We start from the raw sequence: 22334 nt of genomic DNA, 5'->3' as shown, positions 1-22334 counted from the left end.
TTTTTTTTTTTTTCCCCCCACAGGAGCCTGTAAAACATTGTGCACACTATCAGTGGAATGTGGGTGCAGTGTCAGGCACCTGCAGGCACATCTTCTGGCTCTTTGCCCATACCTCTATAATATCTTTCAGTTTGCAAGTTGGAAATGTCAGTGCATTCATATTCTATTGAGAGCTACAAGCCATCTTGCACATGGGCACATGAGACTTGTAATTTATTAATTCACAGGTCCACCCGCACAGTCACGTTGCTTTTAATCTGACATTGCTCGCTGTAACATGTTATACCATTGATGGCGAACCTTGGCGTCCCAGATGTTTTGGAACTAAATTTCCCATGATGAGCACCATGGGACAAATAGTGCCAAAACATCTGGGGTGCCAAGGTTCGCCATCACTGTGTTATACCCCAAATACAGTTTAACATGTTCCTAAAGGTGAAGTTATCCTTTTTAAACCTTGCTGTTCATCAGTTGGTAAGGGTAAAATTTAAATAACTTCTTTTTCTCATTGTTACAGCACCCATTCTTGAAACTTGCCAAGCCACTGTCCAGCCTCACACCTCTAATCCTGGCTGCAAAAGATGCCATGAAAGGCAACCGCTAACATCCAGTCAAGCCCTTCCTCTTTATTGCCCTTTGCCTTCTTAACCGACTTATCATTATTGCAAGTGCCACTCTGGCTCTGCTCACACGCTGCTGAGACAAGGATGTGTAAAACCAGTGGCCTTCTGTGAAGAGAACAGGAATCGGAGCATCATATATTTTGTCTACTTGCTGTGGCAATGAAAGTACTGAGAAAACTAAATGGAGACCCCACGATGTTCATTTTTCTTCCTGGAAGAAACAAATGAAACTGATTTCTGTCTGTGGCCTTTACAACCCCTTGAGTTTCAGGGGTTACGACTGCATTATGGGAATTACCTTACTTCATATGTCTGCTTTCTTCATTCTGAGGACCCCCACTCCTGTTTCTGGCCTTTTCTTGATACTTGAATAACTCTCATGCCAGTGTCAGAGCTTTTCTCCACTCTTTGCTGGCTCTTTATATTCCTCTTGCTGTCTCTGTGCCTGGATGAGGGACAATGTGCCTCTGGACAGCTATTCTGCCACAGCTGTGTTCAACCTCCTTCCTGCCACAGCTGTATGTTGCTGTGCCCTGTAGTAGGGAAGACATGAAAATGTCTTGCTTGTCTGTCATGTCCATTCAAATAGGGAAAGGGCTAAGGAAAGTGGGGAAGTAAAAACATTTTTTTTTTTACGATTTTGTGCCATGACATTTCAAGACCTACATGCTTCTTCCACACATTGATGGCCCTTTTGTGGTTAACATGGACACTCAAATGTAACTTCCAAGTGCTCTTAACATTACACATGGGAAGGTGTCCTGTGTATTTACTAAAGAAATTTAATTTGGAGGGTTTTTTTTTTTGGTTAAGGCTTCATACAGTGTCAAGGGAATTAGTGCCAAAGTTAGTTACTAAGTTACTATGCAGCACCTGTATTTTCTTTTTATATATCATACTTGGTCAGTTTATACATTTAGTGTTTGGCAAAAACTGCAATATGCAAAAAAAGTGCCTAGTACAAGTCTGTAGGAAACTCAAACAACCAGTATTTCTGTATATGGAGAGTCATTATGTGGAAGCTCCTCTTTTATTAAGAAAAATCAGTTGTTTGGTAAGTTGGTAAAGATCAGTATTTTCCTTGATATGTTATTACGTAAGATATTAATAGTGCAATTTAGACTTCGAGTCGGACAAATGGCAGATGACATTTGTCTTAACTTTGTTACAGTAACCAGTACATTTCCTTTAAATGCCTGACTTGGCCAAAGGGGGTTCCATGTTTGTGTTTTCTTCACTGGACAAAAGGGAATTTTTGTACAATGCTAAACTGCCAACCGGACTCAATTTCTTTCCTGGTCCTTAATTTCCTTGCTTTCAAAGAGCTCTGATTTGACCTTGTTGTGAATTAAGAACAAAGCTGAATGTAGGTCTGTAGACATTTCATGAGTTGCCCATATCAAGACTGTAAGATGTAAATCGGAGTCATTCTTTGAGCAATAGTAAACATGTGCCTTTTACTTAGAGTCAGTTACTGAAAAGCTGCAGTGTGTGGTTTGGACGAGTTATAGAGTAGAACTCGGGCACCTGTCACATCAAGCACAGCAGGCATTTTAAGGAGATGGAGAATCTTCATTTACAGCAAGCCATAATTTTCTATGAGTTACATGCCGTAAGCCACTATCGCACAGGATTTTTAGCTGCTGTGCATGCAGTCCCTATGTTTTAGTGTGCCCAGGAGGCACAGAGCCCTCTGGCTGCAGCCTGTCCATGTCTATGGATGCCGTACTTTTGTGGCACTTTGCTTCAGAATATTTATGTTCCAGGCATTCATCCCTGAATGTACACCGCCCTAAATGCATAGTTTCTGCACCTGTCTTCTAGGTGCCCTAAAATGCTAGGATTGCATGCATAGCAGCTAGACAGCCCCTGTCCAACCTGCCTTATGGGATTTGTTTTATTGGTTATAGAACATCAGCTACTGCAGTGTGTTTGTACTTTTGTGTGACAGTTTAGAAGATTGTCCTTTTTTTTTTTTTTTGCTGCTGCCAAGACACTGACTTCTTTTCCTAAAGAGATTTCATTTTGTCACTAGATTTTTTGCACTGTCGACTATTCTAACCGCTGCTACTTCTTGCTACTTTACTTGGTTTATTTTCTTTCTTTTGTAGGTATAATTCATAGATGCTTTGGTTTTATAGCATGTGCTATGCTTTGGTCTGTTGGTCATGTGCTATGAACTGTTACATGACTGCTGTCTCCTTTTAGGCTTTATACACTGTGATGCTGTGAAGGTTATCTCCATCTAGTATAGTGACCTGCATTTACAGCACATTGATATTGGTTGGCTCTAACTGATCTCATGGTGTCCTTGGTCACTAGAGGGAACCCAAGCATCATTCATGTGCATTGTCAGATGTAAACATGGCGGTAAGAGCTTACTTACATCTGCTTTTAACATAGAGATTAATGGGAACTCTAGATTTTTTTGATTTTTTTTTCATCCAGCAGCTAAGGTACGTATAGATGAAAACTTTGCCCCCTACTGCAGTGTGTTTAAACACAAATATCCACAGTAATATGTTGGCTTACAATAATTTATTGTTACAGACCACTTCAGAATTGTAGGACAAAGAGCTGTGTGGTAACCCATAGAAATCAATTACAAAAAATCTTTCCTTGGTTTTCCTGCACTGCACAGTTGAATTCTGATGCTAGATGTACCAGCACAGAATTGTTCTGTTGTATACTGTTGTTGTTCAGCTAAGGTCTTGTGAAGCTTTGCTGGCTTAAAGTGTACCTGACAGTTCTACACAGTATAGGTAGCCATTTTGTGAGATCAATTGGTTAGCACGATATCCTCGAAGGGGGGGGGGGGGGGGGGTCTTGTCTTTCAATTACATTTTTGTGGGGCACAAGGTAAGCCGAACAAATATATTGCCTTTTATTCCTGAATTAGTTACATTGTTACTAATTTCTACTCAAGTCAAAGAATGTATTTTAACAAATATGGCTACCAAGTGCTCTGTATGCTCAACAGGCACACCTTTAAGAAAGACTAATTGAATAAAAATAAATGAAGGCTCACTTCATGGCTTATTTTGCTAAGTGAGTTTTGGAAAATGGATTTTCATTTACTTATATTTTTCTGTGCCCCCGCTGACCTTCCAAACAAGCAGTCTACATATCATGGTCACATGCACTGCCAGCCTGGGATTTAATCTCCCAAGATGCTTTGCAGTGGCAGTCCGTAATGTCTACACATCTAATGCTGCATTCGAAAAAGCTTGGTGACAAAATCGAGGGATGGTATATGTGCTTGCACTGCCTGTGTCCGTACGTATTAATGTAGCCCACAATGGGAATGCACTAAGGAGTAAGATAAGGCACTGCAAATGATAGCAGTAGCTTGAAACATCGTCTGGCTCTATAGGTATACCCCAAAACCCAGAAGTACAATGAGACTCGATTGCAGTGTGAGGAGTCTGGGTATTTTAACAATGATTATATGATAACAGGTATCGGGCAAAGACTCCAGACCTTACCATGTAGTCCTTATATGTACATGTTTTGCAGCAGAGTACTGAATTGTTATCAAGGCTCATTAGAGAGCTAGTAGTTTTGAAAATCATTCACCATGGTGCTCACAAGTGAAGATCAAGGGCTTTCATGCTTTTTTATATGCAAAGTTTCCTGTCAAATGTTTTCATGTCTAACTGTTCATTTCTTCTTGGTTTTTTATTTTCTCAACGGTCATTAATGCTCATTGTTGGTAAAGGAACATCAGCAGTCTGTCTCTTTCCTCTTTTTTTTTTTTTTTTTTTTTTTTTTTTTTTTTACCTGAAGGTGACATCCTTTAAAAAAAAAAAAAAAAAAAAACTATTTATTTTGCTCAGAATATAAGATAAAATATCTAAAGCCCTCTCTGAGCCTGTCAAACATCAATTGTTTTCCTATGGTGTACCATATGGTATTTTGTGTTAAACCCCCAGGCAGCAGTCTGTGGCTACTGCTTAGAAGTCACATTTGACGAATCATACTGTATCAGAGTTAAGTGTGGACACGGCTGTAATTGTTTCAGAATAAAAGGAAAAATGCATGTAAATAGCTAGGACTTAGCAGACCAATAAGAGAATGTTACATGAATTTTGTAGGTGAATGCATTAACCCCCTACATAGGGCATTTCTAATATACCATTTCTTTTGTCTTTAACATTTGAGACATGAACTGATTGTTTTCATACTGAATATATCATTTCTTTTCAAGGATTTGGGGAAAATGGCATAGTTTGAACAAAGGGTCTGAAAAGAATATTTGCTTTGTAACAGCACTTACAATATACATACTATTAGAATACTATTAGTCCTGTGGAATCAGCAGCATGGTGGCACAGTCATTCTCCAAGCTGGTCTGCTGCCCCCTGCTGGCTTTGACTGCAATCAGTGTCTTGTCAGGATTCCTGCAGCTACTTACTGTCAGGTCTGCCCTGACCTCAGTCAAATACAAATGCTTGCTTTTGGCTAGAGACCCGAATACAGTTTGTTACTAAATAACTCCCCATTTTCAACTGCAGAATTCAGCACAACCTCCACCTTTCTGACAAACTTGGGTTTTGAAGGTTAAGCTAAACTAGAGATTTTAATCTCTTGCTGCTCAGCAATTTAAAATGGATCTCCATGAAGAAAAACATTGAGGCAGCCATTGCTGATTTGCAACTCCTACTTATCCAATGACTTCATAGCTTTTAGTCCCTGAACCAGAACAAGTAAGCAGATAAGGGCTTTCCTGATCTGATAGTGTGAGGGTTACTGTAACAGCCAGGAAACTTGCATCTACAGGTCAGCAGTGCCAGATTCACCATCCCCCCCCCCCCCCCCCCATTGTTTTCAATTTTTCAATGACCAGTTTATTTTATCCATTTGTTGCTGCATTTGCATCACGCCTAAATCATCATTTTGCGGTTAAGAGATTACCAACACGTGAAATTTCTGAGCAGTAAAAGATTAAATTGCCCTTGTGGCTTGGTCAGGCAGGGTAGCATAATTTACTTTCTTGACATCATTTTTTATTTTTTTTTTACTTTTGCTTCTACATGCCCTTGAAGTGCACATTGCATTCTGTAAGAAACGGCTGTTACCACGAGCATGCAATACTTACCTATATTTGTGGAATGCTGGAGCTATATGTGCATTCTGTAGGTGCTGCTGTGTTTTTTTTTTTTTTTTTTTTTTTTTTTTTTTTTTTTTTTTTTTTTTTACATGGCAACCTTTTGTAACTTTCCATTTAGGTATAATAGACACTTAAAGAACTGCCTCCGTCAAAGTGGATAAACTGTTGTCTTTGGATGCAGAATCCTGGCACCAGCCATATCTACAGGGCAGGTTAATGCTTGATAAGCCAGACATTTAGCATTTACCTTTATGGGAGGACGGGCTAATGGTTACATGCCTGCAGTAATTCTGGGGCATTGACTGCTTGGCCCAACAGTAAAGATTTGATGTGTATTCAGTATCGTTTACAATGTTAATTATTTCACTGACCCACTTTACTGTATCAGATTTCCGAAAGCTGGAGCTGTAGTTTAAAGCGAAGTCTATAGCTGTTCCTTGAACCCCCAGAAAAATGAGTTTGTTTCAGTATGAATCCACTAAGCTGTTTTGCTATGTTTCATGATTTCTTTGCCTCTCTGTAGCCTTTGCATGCTGATGTTTTCATATTTCTGTGGATCTTTTCTGGAGTTCTTCCTTCATCCTGACTTGTTTAATTTATCCCTTCCTTTTTATTTAATTGTTAATTTTTACGGCAATAACTACTGAATCATTTGTGTGCGTCGACCTTGCTTGGAATAAACTTTTTTTTGTTTTATTTTAATAGTATGATTTTTATATTTTTATTCCTACTGTCTAATTTTGCACTGTTAGAATTAAAGGTGAATGTCGGACATAAAAATTTACCATAAAATCTAGGGCTTTTTTACACCTTTCTGTTCTGGTGCATTGCATTAAAGCATTAGTAAACTCTGCATTTTGATTTTTACCTACAAGTAAGCTTTGTTATAAGATAGAAAAAGGAATAGGTACTAACTGTAGAAATCTACTGTTGCCTATGAATGTGGACTATAGCAGCACAGCATAGGAGACAGTGAAAACTAAGATAAAATATATACTTTGTACAGTATTAAAGCTAAAAAATAAGTGTCCCATACATATTATTAGGGAGACCAAACCCTCAGTATTTGACAGTAAAGTAAAAGCACATATACAGACTAGGATGGTAACAGTCCAGTATAGATGAGGTGGGCTTTCCTAATGCCTGTAAGGTCAACATGTTTCACTAATTTTGGCTTAATCAGGACCCAGACAAGAGGACAGACTATATAAGGCAAAACATATATTAATAATCTTCAAAAAGAGAATATATTGAGTTTGAGTATGCAAATTCAAGATATCCTATTTTTGATTCAATGCTCTTTTTGTATATTCATGTCTTGTCTTATATACTTTAAAACTGAGCGAAATAGTGTGCCAAATGGGCATACTAGCATCGCAATCGACATAAATTTTGTAAGAAATGGGAAAACCAAAATACTGTGCTTAACAAGTGAATAATCCAGTGGATACAAGAAGGGTTATATTAATATAGTTTAAATAATAGATGTAAATATGTGAACAAGAATAAAGTGCCATAGCAAAAGTTCATATGTCCATTGTGTGTGACTTCAGGCAAATAACTCCAAATAATCCTTCTTCATGCATATCACTGGTGCAAAACTTCCAACACCCAAAAGAGTGAAGTTGCTCTTAGCAAAAGTAGTGGACTTCAACTACCGGTTAGGCTTGTTTTGGCTCTCTGCCTATGTGATAAATCACTGGAAAAGATCCCACATCAGCTGCACCTAGACAGATTGGACTCTTCCACCATATCTGCTATGGCCGAATTCAGTGTATGTAGAACATTCTCCCACGCAATAGATCCATGTGAAAACAGATGCCCACACAGAGTGTAAATCTGTATAAGCAATTTATTTTAAAAAAGGGGTTAAAATGCTTACATCAATGTAGAAAAACAGCGATGTATGTGCATAGAAACCTTGCCAATGATGACCAAACGCAATGACCTGTATAGGGATCAATCTGATGCTTTCGTGACTCTTTTTTTAACATTTTAAGTTTCACAAAACAGATGTACAATACCAGGGTACAGATACATACAGGCAGAAATCAAATCTTGCCCTTGCATAACATTGCAGGTAGAAAAAACAGACGTAACAATCAGTTGGTTCATTCCTTGTCATATACCTCAATCCATTGTGAGAACAACCACCACGAAATATAGATGGATGGGGGATGGTTGGTTGCCTTCCTCAATGTAGAACCCACATCCTAGAAGATAGAGCAAGGTTTCGAGATGGCAAATGGGGACACATGACAGTAAGAGGGGAGGGGGCTATCAAGCCCTACTCAATGGTCAGGTGTTTCAGCTTCACCCATGCTTCCCAGATTTTATCACATTTTTTTTGGGGCAATTCCTACCCAAATGTTTGTCTAGTGGTAAAGCTGTATTCACTAAGGATTGCTGGAGTTGTCTAGTGGGTGGTTAGGTTTGATTCCATTGTAGTAACACCGCTTTCCTAGCATAAATGTATAGAAAACATTTTTTTTTTTTCCCCCTAGGGCCTCAAAGTCACAAATACCCAACAGGAGGGGGATCTGGCTGTATGGGACCTTTAATTCCCCTGTAGAATTGATGTCAGTCAGAATATTTTTCCAGAATTCCACCACTCCCGGACAGGACCAAACCAGGTAGAAGAAGAAGTTAGCATTGTCCGAGTCACATCTGGGGCAATTTGTTGTTCGGTCAGGGTATATTCTCACCAAGTCGGCTGATGAGTAATAGGCGTGGTGTAGAAATTTAAATTGTATGAACCTCTTGCTGAGATCGTAAAGAGCAAGTATTGTTGGACACCCTCCTCTCAATCATCATCTGCTAATTCTGGGATGTCCCTCTGCTCCAACAGCTGGGAGACCCTAGACGTGTCTGAAACAGCTAGCATATTGTACAGTGTGGATAATGTTCTCCTGCATCAGGTGATCGTCGTGCACGCTCCACATCTGACATCTCCAAAACCACCAGAGAGAGGAATTGAAATCGAAAAGCATAGCCTAGTTACAGAAATCTAAAAAAATAAATATATGGTTTGGGAGGCCTTGATCTCTCTTCAGAGCGTCAAAGGAAATCGACTGTCCCTGAGACACTATATTGCCTAAAGTCATAACCCCATGTCTGGCCCACATGACTGGGTCTGGGATGGAGTGGAAATGGCGCAAACGAGGGTTTCCCCAAAGTGGAGTCACTGGGGACCAGACATTAGGCCCCACAAGTTTCTTGTTAAGTGTCCCACACCTTAAGGGTCACACCCATAGAGAGGGTTACATGTGGGTTAGACCGGGGGCCTCTGTGCACCAGATTCCTCAATTCCGCATATAAACCTAGTAGCGCTGCCTCTAAGGTAGACACAGGGTTGGCCGGGTCCTCGTAGAGCCACCATTTAACGGTTACCAGAACCACGGCCCAAAAATATTTTATGAAGCATGGTAGAGCTTGTCCACCTAGTGTACCAGGTAGTTTGTAAAGTTGTGTTTGCCATTCTAGGAGCCTTTCCATTTCAAACAAAGGAAGTAATGATACTGTCTAGTTTAAAAAAAAAAGCGCTATTCGGTATGGGCATAGGGGTCTGTCGGAAGAGCTAAGTAAACTTGGGCAGTACTGACATCTTAATTAAATTAACCTGGCCCAACGGTGTTGGGGGTATGGATTTCCAGGTATTGCATTTTTGAGATAATTGGTTGACCACTGGGCTCAGGTTAAGGGCAACACATTGTTTTAGATCCTGATGTATTTCCACTTCTAAATATCTAAAGTGGGTGACCCTCCGGAGTTGCTCTTCTGTTGGTAAGGGTTCAGTTTCGGGGTGGCGTGGAAATGGATTTCCCCCAGTTTATACATCTACCGGAATAATGCCCGAATTTATCAATAACTGATAGGGCCGTCTGTAGAGAGGCCCTGTCATCTCTTAGATATAGCAAGGTGTCGTCGCTGTATGACACCTTCTCCTGAAGGGGGCCCCTAATAATCCCCTGACGCTCAAGTGTAGAGCGGAGGAGAATGGCCATAGGTTCAATTGCTAGTGCAAAAAGCCCCGGAGAGAGGGAACACCCCTGTCTTGTTCCCCTGCTCAGAGAAGGATGGGAAGAGAACCGGGCCAGTACGTACTCTGGCCATTGGGGCCCTGTACACTGCTTTGACCCAGGAGACTAAGACCGGACCAAATCCGAATCTGTGGGGGACCTCCCAAAAATATCTCCATGCAGTCAAAGGCTTTCTCCGCATCTAGGGAGTCCACCACTTCGTTTCTGCCATTTCCGGCTCCAGAGGCCAACACAGTATACAATCTACGGATATTAATATCGTCCCCCTGGCCCGGCATAAAACCCGACTGCTCTTCATGGATTAAGGTGAGTATCACTTCGTTCAAACGCTTGGCGATAATTTTAGGCAAAACTTTTGCATCTGGATTAAGCAAGGGAGATGGGCCGGTAAGAAGAGCATAATTGGGGGGGGGGATGTTTTCCTGGCTTGGGTATTACCACTATGATGGCTTGAGCCATAGAGGGAGGAGGATCGTCCTGTAGAGTTTTCATAAACATATCATGCATTCTAGTTGCCACCTCTTCCATGTATTGCTTGTAGAATTCGGGGGGGAAGCCTATCTACTCCCAGGGTCTTTCCTTGTTGCAAGGAACCCAGGGCCTGCTGGACCTCCTCTAATGTAATCGGACCATCTAAGCTTTACCTTGCTGTAGTAGTGAGGACAGAAAGCATCACTCCATCCAAGAATTCATATAGCTCCTCAGAGGAATATTGCGCCCAAGAGGAGTACAGGGTAGAGTAATCGGCAAATGAGGCATTCGTATTTACAGGGTCTTTCACTAGAGTTCCATCGCTCCTATGGGGATGGGCTATAGTAGAGACCAAGAATTGCTCCCTAGAGATCCAGGCCAGATTGCCTTGCTCGAAGATTCTCTGCATCTGAGCCAGTTGGCGTTTGTTTGCCTTGGCTACTCTAAGAAGCATCACCTTGCGATAGGCTACCTTCATGTCCTGGGCTGTAATGGGGTTGGAGGTAAGGGTAAACCGGGATTCTAGTGCCTGAGCTTTAGCCTCTGCCTCTTCCAGTGTGATACTATCGGCCATAGCTTGGGAGCATAGGAACTAAAGGTAGCAGCCGCTAATGTAGGCCTTAAAGGTATCCCAAACAGTACCCGGTGTAGAAGTGTTAGCGTTAAGTAGCCAAAATTCCTTTATCATCTTGGCCATTTCTATGTATATAGTGGGGTTCTCAATCCAGAACTTAGAGACACGCCAAGTCTATCTGCCTGGGGAGTAGTAGTTTGCAGGATCAGGGAGGCCATGCAGCATAAGTTTGCAGAGGCATTTGATCCCGAGTCCTCTGGGTCACTAAGGATCACATGATCTTCAACCACTGCCTCCCACCCACGTACAACTCCATGGATTTCTGGGGACTGCAAACGATCCCTTAACCATTTCAGGACCGCCGTATTGCCAATGTACGTCAACGCAATGGCACAGGCAGGCACAATCACGTAGATGTACGTGCCTGCCTTCCAGCGGGTGGGGGGTCCGATCGGACCCCCTCCCGCTGGATACGACGGTCCGGTTCGGTCCAGGAGCGCTCCGTGATGAGGGGATGGCCGTTGGTTTTCGGCCACCCCCTCTGGATCGCTCCTGGCCAATGAGAAGCTTCCTCCCACTGTGTATTGTTTACACGGGAAGGAGGAAGTGATGTCATTCTCCTCGGGGCGGTCTTTTTGACCGGACTACGAGGAGAAGACTAATAGTAAGTGTGCACCAACACTACACTGACATGTAGGTACACACAGGCACACAAACCCCCCCCCCCCGATCCCCTCCCCCCCCAGTCACAGTGTCACTGATTGCATTGATCATTTCTTTACTGATCAATGCATTCAGTGTCAGTTGTGACAGTAAAAACTGTCAGGACAGTTAGTGTTAGGTCCAGGGTAGCCCCCTATCACCCCCCAATAAAGATTTAACCCCCTGATTGCCCCTAGAGTTAACCCTTTCACCCCCTTTTGCCAGTGTCACTAAGCGATCGTTTTTCTGATCGCTGCATCAGTGTCGCTAGGTAACTAGTTTTTTTTTTAGGTTCACCGCCAGGTTTTTATAGCGCTAGGTACCGCGATATACTACCCAATAATGGTTTTAACCCCCTGATTGCCGCTAGTTAACCCTTTCACCCCCTTTTGCCAGTGTCACTAAGCGATCATTTTTCTGATCGCTGCATCAGTGTCGCTAGGTAACTAGTTATTTTTTTAGGTTCACCGCCAGGTTTTTATAGCGCTAGGTACCCCGATATACTACCCAATAATGGTTTTAACCCCCTGATTGCCGCTAGTTAACCCTTTCACCCCCTTTTGCCAGTGTCACTAAGCGATCATTTTTCTGATCGCTGCATGTGTCGCTAGGTAGCTAGTTATTTTTTTAGGTTCACCGCCAGGTTTTTATAGCGCTAGGTACCCCGATATACTACCCAATAATGGTTTTAACCCCCTGATTGCTGCTAGTTAACCCTTTCACCCCCTTTCACCAGCGATCACAGTATAAGTGTCACTGGTGACGCTGGTTAGCCAGTTAGTTATTTAGGTTCCCCGTCAGGTTTTTATATAGCGCCAGGGACCCCCATATACTACCTAATAAAAATTTGAACCCCCTGATTGCCCCTAGTTAACCCTTTCACCACTGATCACCGTATAAGTGTTACGGGTGACTCTGGTTAGTTTGTTTTTTATAGCATCAGGGCACCCACCATTTATTACCCAATAAAGGTTTAACCCCCTGATCACCCGGCGGGTGATATCAATTAGGTTTTAGGGTCAGGGTCTGCGTCGCCCCAGGCAGCGCTAGGTTAGTGCCAGTACCGCTAACACCCACACGCAAAGCATACACCTCCCGTAGTGCTATAGAATCTGAACAGATCAATATCTGATCTGATCAGATCTATACTAGCGTCCCCAGCAGTTTAGGGTTCCAAAAAAACGCATTGTTAGCGGGATCAGCCCAGATACCTGCTAGCACCTGCGTTTTGCCCCTCTGCCCAGCCCATCCAAGTGCAGTATCGATTGATCGATCACTGTCACTTACAAAACACTAAACACATAACTGCAGCGATCGCAGAGTCAGGCCTGATCCCTGCCATCGCTAACAGGTTTTTTGGTAGCATTTTATATTTAAATCCGGAAGGCAGTGCTTGGTTTTCGGGGTTCCGTACGTGGCTAGGCTCCCAAAAAGTCCCCCACATGTGGTATCCCCGTACTCGGGAGAAGCAGCAGAATTTATTTTGGGGTGTAATTTGACTTCTGCCCATAGCATGTGTGAGCAATATATCATTTAGTGACAACTTTGTGCAAAAAAAAAAAAGTTTGTAATATTCCCGCAACTTGTGGCAAAATATAAAATATTCCATGGACTCAACATGCCTCTCAGTAAATAGCTTGGGGTGTCTACTTTCCAAAATGGGGTCATTTTGGGGGGTTTTGTGCTATTTTGGCATTTTATGGCCTTCGAAACTGTGATAGGTAGTGAGGAGTTAAATCAAAAATTTGCACCCTTAGAAATCCTGAAGTTGGTGATTGGTTTTCGGGGTGCCGTGCGCGACTAGACTCCCAAAAAGTCCCACACATGTGGTATCCCCATACTCGGGAGAAGTAGCGGAATATATTTTGGGGTGCAATTCCACATATAACCATGGCATGTGTGAGCAATATATCATTTAGTGACAACTTTTTGTAAAAAAAAAATTATTTTTATTTTTTTTTGTCATTATTCAATCCTTTAGGACAAAAAAAATAAATATTCAATGGGCTCAACATACCCATCAGCAATTTCCTTGGGGTGTCTACTTTCCAAAATGGGGTCATTTGGGGGGGGATTTGTACTGCCCTGCCATTTTAGCACCTCAAGAAATGAGATCGGCAGTCATAAATTAAATGCTGTGTAAATTCCAGAAAATGTACTCTAGTTTGTAGACGCTATAACTTTTGCGCAAACCAAAAAATATACGCTTATTGACATTTTTTTTTTTACTAAAGACATGTGGCTGAATAAATTTTGCCCTCAATGTATGACTAAAATTTAGTTTATTCGATTTTTCTTATAACAAAAAGAAGAAAATATCTTTTTTTTTCAAAATTTTCGCACTTTTTCCATTTATATCGCAAAAAAAAAATATCGCAGAGGCAATCAAATACCATCAAAAGAAAGCTCTATTTGTGGGAAGAAAAGGACGCAAATTTCGTTTGGGTGCAATATTGCATGACCGCGCAATTACCAGTTAAAGCAGCGCAGTGCGAAATTGCAAAAAGACCTCTGGTCCTTAAGGTGTTTATTGGTCCGGAGCTGAAGTGGTTAAAGACTGCTGCTGATGCTGCGTGTTATCCTCCATCTCCATGCTGACACAATCCTCCTCCTATGTGATCGGTGGGACTGCAGGAATACTAGTATTTGGATAATGGGGGCCGTGAGAGGTAAGGAAGTCCTCCTCTTCCTCCCGCTGTTTTGTCTCAAGTTCCCTGTCCATTATTCCACAAAGCATTTCCTCCAACAGGAAGACGAGAGGGACAGTACCACCGATGCATGCACTGTCACTGCTCACCATCCTCGTGGCCTCCTCAATTGGTAACAGGACAGTGCAGGCATCCTTGATCAGTAGCCACTGGCGTGGTGAAAAAAAAAAAGCCCAGCTCCCCTGACCCTGTCCTGGTGCCATACTCGCACAGGTACTCATTGATGGCCCTCTGCTGTGTGTGCAGCCGCTGCAGCATTGCTAACGTTGAGTTCCATGTGGTGGGCATGTCACAAATGAGGGGGTTCTTGGGCAGGTTGCATTCTCTTTGAATGTCAGCCAGCCGAGCACTGGCATTATATGACCAGCGGAAATGACCAAAGCCTTTCCTGGGCTGCCTCATGAGATCCTGTAAGCCAGGGTACCTGCTCAAGAACTGCTCCACCACCAAATTCAGGATGTGAGCCAAACAGGGAACATGGGTCAAGTGTCCCTGTTGGAGGGCGGAGAGGAGGTTGGTGCCATTACATACATTGGTTGAAAAAAGTCCATCCAGTTCAACCTTAAAAACAATAAATAAAAGTCAACTCTTTCATTTCTTTCATGTGCAGCCTGCTATTTGTGGAGGTTGGACGGCAGCACACAATCCCCCATGCCCCACAATGTGCAGAGCCATATAATATGGAGCCTGGTATATGATGTGCAGAGCCATATGATGTGCAGAACCCGGTGTATAATGTACAGCCTGGTATATAATGCACAGAGCCCGGTGTATAATGTGCAGCCTGGTATATGATGTGGATTCTATAAGGGGTGTGGCTTATGAGAAGTGGGGGGGGCAATGTGGAGGGGCGGGATCTTGCGCCCCCCCCATCCAAAAACTTCACCAGCCGCCACTGGTTCCAACAATACTGAATCCTGTCCTGTATCCTTCCCAGCTGGCAGCAGAGTTACCCAGTGCTCCGGGAAAGAAAGGCAATGTCCCTGTCCATGCCTGCTGGACCATAAGTCAGTAGTAATATGCAACATACTGCTGACCGCCCTGTCCAATGAGGCCAAGACGTTGCCTTCCACATGTTGGTGGAGAGCCGGAATGGCCTTCCTTGAAAATAAATGGCATTTGGGAACTTGCCACTGAGGTACCGCACATTCCACGAATTCACAAATGGGGGCAGAGTCTACCATCTGAAAAGGCAGCAGTTGCAGTGCTAGCAATTTGGCCAATCTAGCATTCAGACACTGAGCATGTGGATGGCTGGGACCAAACTTATTTAGACTGTTTAGAAACTGGGGTAGGGAAATTTGCCTGCTAAAATCCGATGTTGGTATACCGCTAGCAGATTGGCCACAAGTACTTGGGACACCTATTTCTATACCTTCATTCCTCTCCGTGCAGGTTTCTGAGAGGACTGGAGGTATAGTGGAGTTGGAGATCCCAGCTAATGAGGAGCAAGGAGAGGTCCACCTTGTTCTTTGATGTGCTGTTGCCAAAGGACTGCATGGGAAGTTGTCATATGTCTGGTCAAGCAGGTGGTGCCCAAGCGGCTGGTGTTTTGGCCACTCTTGATACGCTTCAGACATATGTTGCAAACAGCAACGGTGCCATCTGCTGCACACGTGTCAAAAAAGACCCACACCGAAGAACTTTTCAAAATATGTGGGGAGTCAGTAGCGCCCTGCACCTGCTTAGCTCTGTGGTGTGATGCAATAGGGTAGCTGCCCCCTGGAGGACATCCTGCCTCATTGGAGATGTGCATCCTCCTCCTTTCTTCTATTGGGCACCCAAGTAGAGTCAGTGACCTCATCATCCCCTCCCTCCCAGTCACTGGAGTAAACTTGGCAGTATGCTGCAGCTCAGGGAACATAACTGCCAGTTTCTTGACCTTCTTGGGCACCCCCTCTCTAGGCTCACGTTAATACCTTCCTCAACCTGAGTACCATCATCGGAGCCTTCAAATCGCTGCACATCCTCCTGCAGCATGTACCTGACACTGTGGTTGAATAGTTCAGGGGACTGCTCCGTGCATGATGGGTCTAGGGAAGGAGTGACTGTTGACATGGAGCCGATGGATTAGGCCGCTTTGGCAGCTGCATTGGCAGACAAACTACTCTGAGCCTGGGTGCCAGAGGATGAGGAGGACTTTGTTATCCATTCCACTAACTGTTCTGCATGTTGTGGCTCAATAGCACGGCCAGCTGCAAAAAAAAGGACAAGAGTACACCACAGCCACGTGCTAAGGATGCACCGTGTCCATGACCAGCACTATCCACTGTAGACACAGAGCCTGCTTGCCCTCTTATTGGCCTGTGAGCGTCTGCCTCTCCTTGGTGGCCTTCTGGACATGCTGTAAATTTAGTTTTTAGCATAACCACACTACACTGTATTGTGTACACCACCAGAAAAGTATTAGCAACTGCACTAGGGGTGCACGATACTATGTACACCAACAGAAGTGTAATAACTATGGGTGTACTGTATGTAGTGTGTACTGTGTACACCACCAGAAAAGTAGTAGCAAGCGCGCTAGGGGTGCATGGTACTGTGTACACCAACAGATGTGTAATAACTATGGGTGTACAGTGTACACCACCAGAAAAGTAGTAGCAACTGCACTATGGGTGCACAGTACTATGTACTGTGTACACTGCCTGAAGTATTTTAGAAAAAGTACACCAGGGACGGCTTGCAGTCAGATATAGCTAAACTGTATGCAGTGGAGATATATAGTAGGTGAGGTTGAAAAAAGGCACAAGTCCATCAAGTCCAACGTGTGTGTGTGAGATTTATATGCCAGTATTACATTGTATATCCCTGTATGTTGCGGTTGTTCAGGTGCTTATCTAATAGTTCCTTGAAACTATCAATGCCCCCCCCCCCCCACCTGTGGAAGGGAATGCCACATCCTTGCTGCTCTTACAGTAAAGAACCCTCTACGTACTTTAAGGTTAATCCTCTTTTCATCTAATTTTAATGCGTGGCCATGAGTCTTGTTAAACTCCCTTCTGCGAAAATGTTTTATCCCTATTGTGGGGTCACCAGTATGGTATTTATATATTGAAATCATATCCCCTCTCAAGCGCCTCCTCTCCAGAGAGAATAAGTTCAGTGCTTGCAACCTTTTCTCATCACTAATATCCTGCAGACCCTTTATTAGCTTTGTTGCCCTTCTTTGTACTCACTCCATTTCCAGTACATCCTTCCTGAGGACTGATGCCCAGAACTGGACAGCATACTCTAGGTGCGGCCGGACCAGAGTCTTGTAGAGTGGGAGAATTATACGAGACTGTATAATATATATTAAATACACTGCAGCTGGCTGGTCTGCTGATCATTCCTGCCAGAGGAGCTCCAGTGACAACCACTGAATCACCCCACCTTTGCTCAGAGGCACCCCCTGTTTCCCTTCTCATGTTTTGGATTCTCCTCTCAAGACGAACTGTTTCGGGAAGGGCTCTACCCACCTCCGGCCCTATGGCCTAACGTCTAAGGGTCCTAGGAACCTAAAGACTCTGTTTTTTCTAATTATGGGACGAAACCCTGCATCGGTTTGTATAGTTCTCTGGCCCATTTTTTGGTCTTTGAACTGGGTGTTAATGATGTTTGGGTAGGGTGTTATGTGTTCTGGGGGGAGAGGTTTCTCTGCTTTGAAGAAATGAATATGAACTGTGCTGCTCAAATATTGTTGAATATATATATGCCAACGTTGGGTCTATTTACGTCTACTGGTTGGATAGGCGCATCCTGCTTTTGTTTCCCCCTTGGTGTTCCATGATGGCCCCTTCAGATGCTGAGTCGCTGACTATTTTGTCATGGAACGTCAGGGGGCTTAACTCCAAATACAAACGCTCATTGTTTTTCCAATACCTAAAACTCCATGACCTCCACATAGTGTTACAGGTTCTGGCGCTGAAAAAACCCTGGGTGCAGCGGGCGCTTCATGCGACCTACTCCTGGTATTCTCAAAGGGGTATCTATACTGATCAGCAAACGAGTTCCATGTACAATTCACAAGGTTCATTTGGATCCCCAGGGGAAATTTTGCTATGGTGTTAATGAGCATTTATAACCAAAAATCTGTAATTGTGAACGTCTATTTGCCTCCTCCGAGCCAAGTACACGTTCTGTACGCACTATACGAAAGGCTGGCTCCGCACTGCCCGGCGTGTGTCCTGTTCATGGGAGATTTTAATGCCACACTGTCCTGTGACCTAGATAGACCTTCCCCACATTCTACTTTCAATCCTGATCTTGGTACCTGGGCTCAGGCTACAGAGTTCCAGGAGGCATGGCGGTGGCTTCACTCCCAGGATAGAACGTACTCTTGCTTCTCCTCCACTTTTAAAACATCCTCCCGAATTGATTTAGGCTTTGTCAATGCTGCCCTCTTGGCCAACATCCAGGAGGCCTGTTACCTTCCTTCTGGCCTCTCTGACCATCATCCTCTTAAACTCACCATTAGGACTACCAAGTTGAGGAGCAAAACCCTCTGGAGGTTACAACCCCATTGGATCAACAGTGTGACAGTCCATGACAGGGTCTCTCCCTCCCTGCAGGTTTACTGGGTTCACAATGCGGGGTCAGCCTCCCTGGAGATGTTATGGGATGCTTCCAAAGCTCACAGCAGGGGTCAGTGTATCTCGGCCGTGGCGGCGGTCAAGGCGGAACTTGGGGATAAGGTCTCTGACCTATAACACAAAGTTGATGAGGCTTTATATATACGGCCTCTGCAACGGTCCCCAACTTCGAGCACCTTTATTCGCTTAGACGAGAACTACATCTCCATGTATCAGACACCACCAGGCTTGGTATACAAAATAGCAGACAGAAATATTTTGAGCACGGAGACAAGAACAGCAAATTACTAGCGATGTTGGCACAGCAGGACAGGCCCTTAGCAGTTATATCAGATATCCTTACGGCAGAGGGAGTATTGGCCACCTCACAGGAGGATATTCTGTCTGCCTTCACTAAGTTTTATACCTCTCTGTACGTTTCCTCACTCCCTGATAGATTTGACCCTACACCTATGACCTCCATGTTGGACACACTGGCACTGGGATGGCTCTCTGATGCGGAGAGGTGACTCCTTGTCTCACAGATCACACCAGAAGAGGTCATAATGGCCATCAGATCTTTCCCAGCAGGAAAGACCCCGGGGCCGGATGGACTTCCCATAGAATATTATAGAGCCCACGCAGAACTACTTGGGCCCCCCCCCCCCACACCCCCCCCCCCGTTTAGCTCAGATGTTTCAAGCCTGTCTCCATCGGGGCTCCTTACTGTCCTCTATGAGAGAGGCTCATATCGTTCTCATTTCAAAGCCTAATAATCCCAAGTTGTGCGCCTCCTATAGGCGGATAGCACTCCTAAATTATGACCTAAAAATATTAACCAAGTTACTGGCCATTAGTCTCAATAAAGCAATAAAATCTCTGACTCTGATCAAACAGGCTTTATGCCAGGTAGGTCCACAGACATCAATATACGTAGACTGTTTTCTAATATTCATGCTCCCCACGCTAATCAAGGCACTAGGACTATTGCCATCCTTGATATGGAGAAGGCGTTTGACACGGTGGAATGGGTGTATCTGTGGGAGGTGCTTAGACTAATAGGTTTCTCACTGGAATTTATAGCCTGGATATGCACACTATACACCGGTCCCCTGGCATGTATAAAACTGGCTCCCTGTCTCCTTTGTTCCCCCTGCAGAGGGGCACCAGACAAGGATGCCCTCTCTCCCCAACTTTGTTCGCCCTGGCCATGGAACCAATTGCTGAGGCCATCAGGAGCTTGGCCGATGTCCGTGGTCTTCGAGTGGGCTGGCTGGAGGAGAGGGTGCCTCTTTACGCCGACTATCTATTGCTATTTTTGAATGACGCTGGTGACTCTCTGCGGGGCGCACAATGAGTCATGGATGTCTTCTCCACCTTTATGGGGCTGAGAGTGAATTGGCACAAGTCTCTGCTCTTTCCAGTGGATGAGGGGGCCAGGTCCTCCTCACCTTCCTCTATCCCACTCCAATGGGTTGATAAATTTACATATCTAGGTGTCGTCATTTCAAGAGAGAGCAGGGATTTTGCCCGGCTTAATCTTAAGCCTGTCCTGATAGGAATCAAGTCTAAACTGAAACCGTGGAGCAACCTTCCCCTTTCCCTCATTGGGCGCATAAATCTTCTTAAAATGAAAGTCCTCCCTAAATTTACATACATCTTTAGAAATTCCACCATAATGGCTGACCAAAACCTTCTTTAACTCTCTTAAACAACTTTTTCTATCATTTATTTGGGGGTCTAAATCACCTAGATTCAAATACATCACTCTGTCCAGGCCTGTGGACAGCGGGTGCTCTTCCGGATTGCCACAAATATTTCCTGGGCACTCAGCTTGTAACCGCCCATTGGTGGTTGCAGCCGGACCTGACCAATGCAGCGAAGGTGCTTGGAGGCGGCTGTAGTGGGGTCTCCGGAGGCCCTGAAGAGGTTGCTAATCAGGGGTCCAAAAACTCCTCACTGCCTCACCCCTTCTATGCGCACCACCATGCGGGCGTGGAGGGTGGGAGAAGCGCTAAGGGCACCCCAGCTGAACTCCTGGTCTCCTCACACCCCCCCTGTGGCTGAATCCTAACCTACCGCAGTTTAATACCATCCCAGATCCACAGACCTGGGCCAAAGTGTATATTGATTGGTTTGTACAAAAGTTATAGCATCTACAAAATGGGGGATAGATTTATGGCATTTTAATAATTCTTTTTTTTTTTTTTACTAGTAATGGCGGGGATCTGCGATTTTTATCAGGACTGCGATATTATGGTGGACACATCAGACACTTTTGACATTTGACATACAGCGATCAAAGCTACAAATAGCCACTGATTACTGTATAAATGGCACTGGCAGGAAAGGGGTTAAACACTAGGGAGCGATCCAGGGGTTAAGTGTGTCCTAGGGAGTGATTTTAACTGTGGGGAGGGATGGGCTCACTACAACATGACAGAGATCACTGCTCCCGCTGACAGTTGCAGTAGATCCCTGTCATATTGCTAGGCAGAACAGAGAAATGCCTTTTTTAAATCTCCCCGTTCTGCCTCTCCTTGCTCCAATAGCGGGCCGCCGGCAAACATCAAGTTCGTGGGACCTGCAGGCACACTCCCCTGGCGTGCGTGATAGGTGGCAAACTTAAAGAGACATACAGATACGCCCATTTGCCTGCCTGGGCAATTCTGCTGACGTGTGTGTATGTGTGTGTGTGTGTGTGTATATATGTATATATATATATATATATATATATATATATATATATATATATAATATGTGTGCAGTGGTTGGCAAGTGGTTAAAGGCATCGGTCAGCCAGCTGCCTTCTCCACTGCTCTTCCTCTGACCGAACTAAGCCTCAGAAACACATTGCCCACTTGTTAATCTCCAAGTGTCTGGAAAGGTGTTACACATTTTTCTTCAAGGTGTCCTGAAGATGTTCAGTGTCTGCTCCCTCTGCGAAGGCAGGATGAGCTCTGCAACTTTACCCTTGTAACGTGGATCAAGAAGGGTTGCCAGCCAGTAATGATCCCTCTCCTTGTTACCACAAATTCTTGGGTCCTTTTTACAGGCTTTGCAGAATCAGCGAGCCCATGCAGTGCAAATTTGAGGAGGCATGAGATTAAGTCCTCTACCTCACTAAGGATGACATTGTCAGAAACTGCCTCCTCCCACCCATGTACAACTCTTTGGGTTGCTGGGGACTGAAAACCATCCCTTAAAGTCTGCTGTATGCTATTTTCTACATCCATGCTAACACAATCCTCCTCCTGTTTGTTTGGTGGCCCCGGAGGAATAGTATCTGCATAAAGGGGGTCTTGAGAGGAAAGGAAGTCCTCATGTTCTGCCTCAATTGCCCTGTCCATAATTCCACAAAGTGTGTGCTCCAGCAGGAAGACAAGAGGGACAGTGTTACTGATGCATGCATTGTCACGGCTCACTATCCTTGTGGCCTCCTCAAATGGTAAAATGACAGTGCATGCATCCTTTATCAGTAGCCACTGGCGTGGCGAAAAGAAGCCAAGCTCCCCTGAACCTGTCCTCATGCCATACTCGCACAGGTACTCAT

At 44.2% G+C, this 22334-nt stretch overlaps 1 protein-coding gene across 1 annotated transcript in view; it reads left to right on the top strand.

Moving 5' to 3' along the window:
* The window catches only part of PAK2 (p21 (RAC1) activated kinase 2), a 70237-nt gene extending 63802 nt beyond the window's left edge, over nt 1–6435 (top strand). Inside the window, exon 15 of the mRNA XM_077488595.1 lies at nt 518–6435. Coding sequence (XP_077344721.1) covers nt 518–604 — 87 coding nt within the window. The 3' untranslated portion in view covers nt 605–6435. The remainder of the gene's footprint in view (nt 1–517) is intronic.
* Nucleotides 6436–22334: the final 15899 nt, after the last annotated feature.

Source organism: Lithobates pipiens, unplaced genomic scaffold (assembly GCF_037356315.1).
Source record: "Lithobates pipiens isolate NorthernLeopardFrog02 unplaced genomic scaffold, aLitPip1_a1.2 Scaffold_18, whole genome shotgun sequence".
In the NCBI taxonomy this organism is placed as follows: Eukaryota; Metazoa; Chordata; class Amphibia; order Anura; family Ranidae; genus Lithobates; species Lithobates pipiens.
Note: the sequence above shows the minus strand (reverse complement) of the source record. Positions and strands in the feature narration are given on the sequence as shown.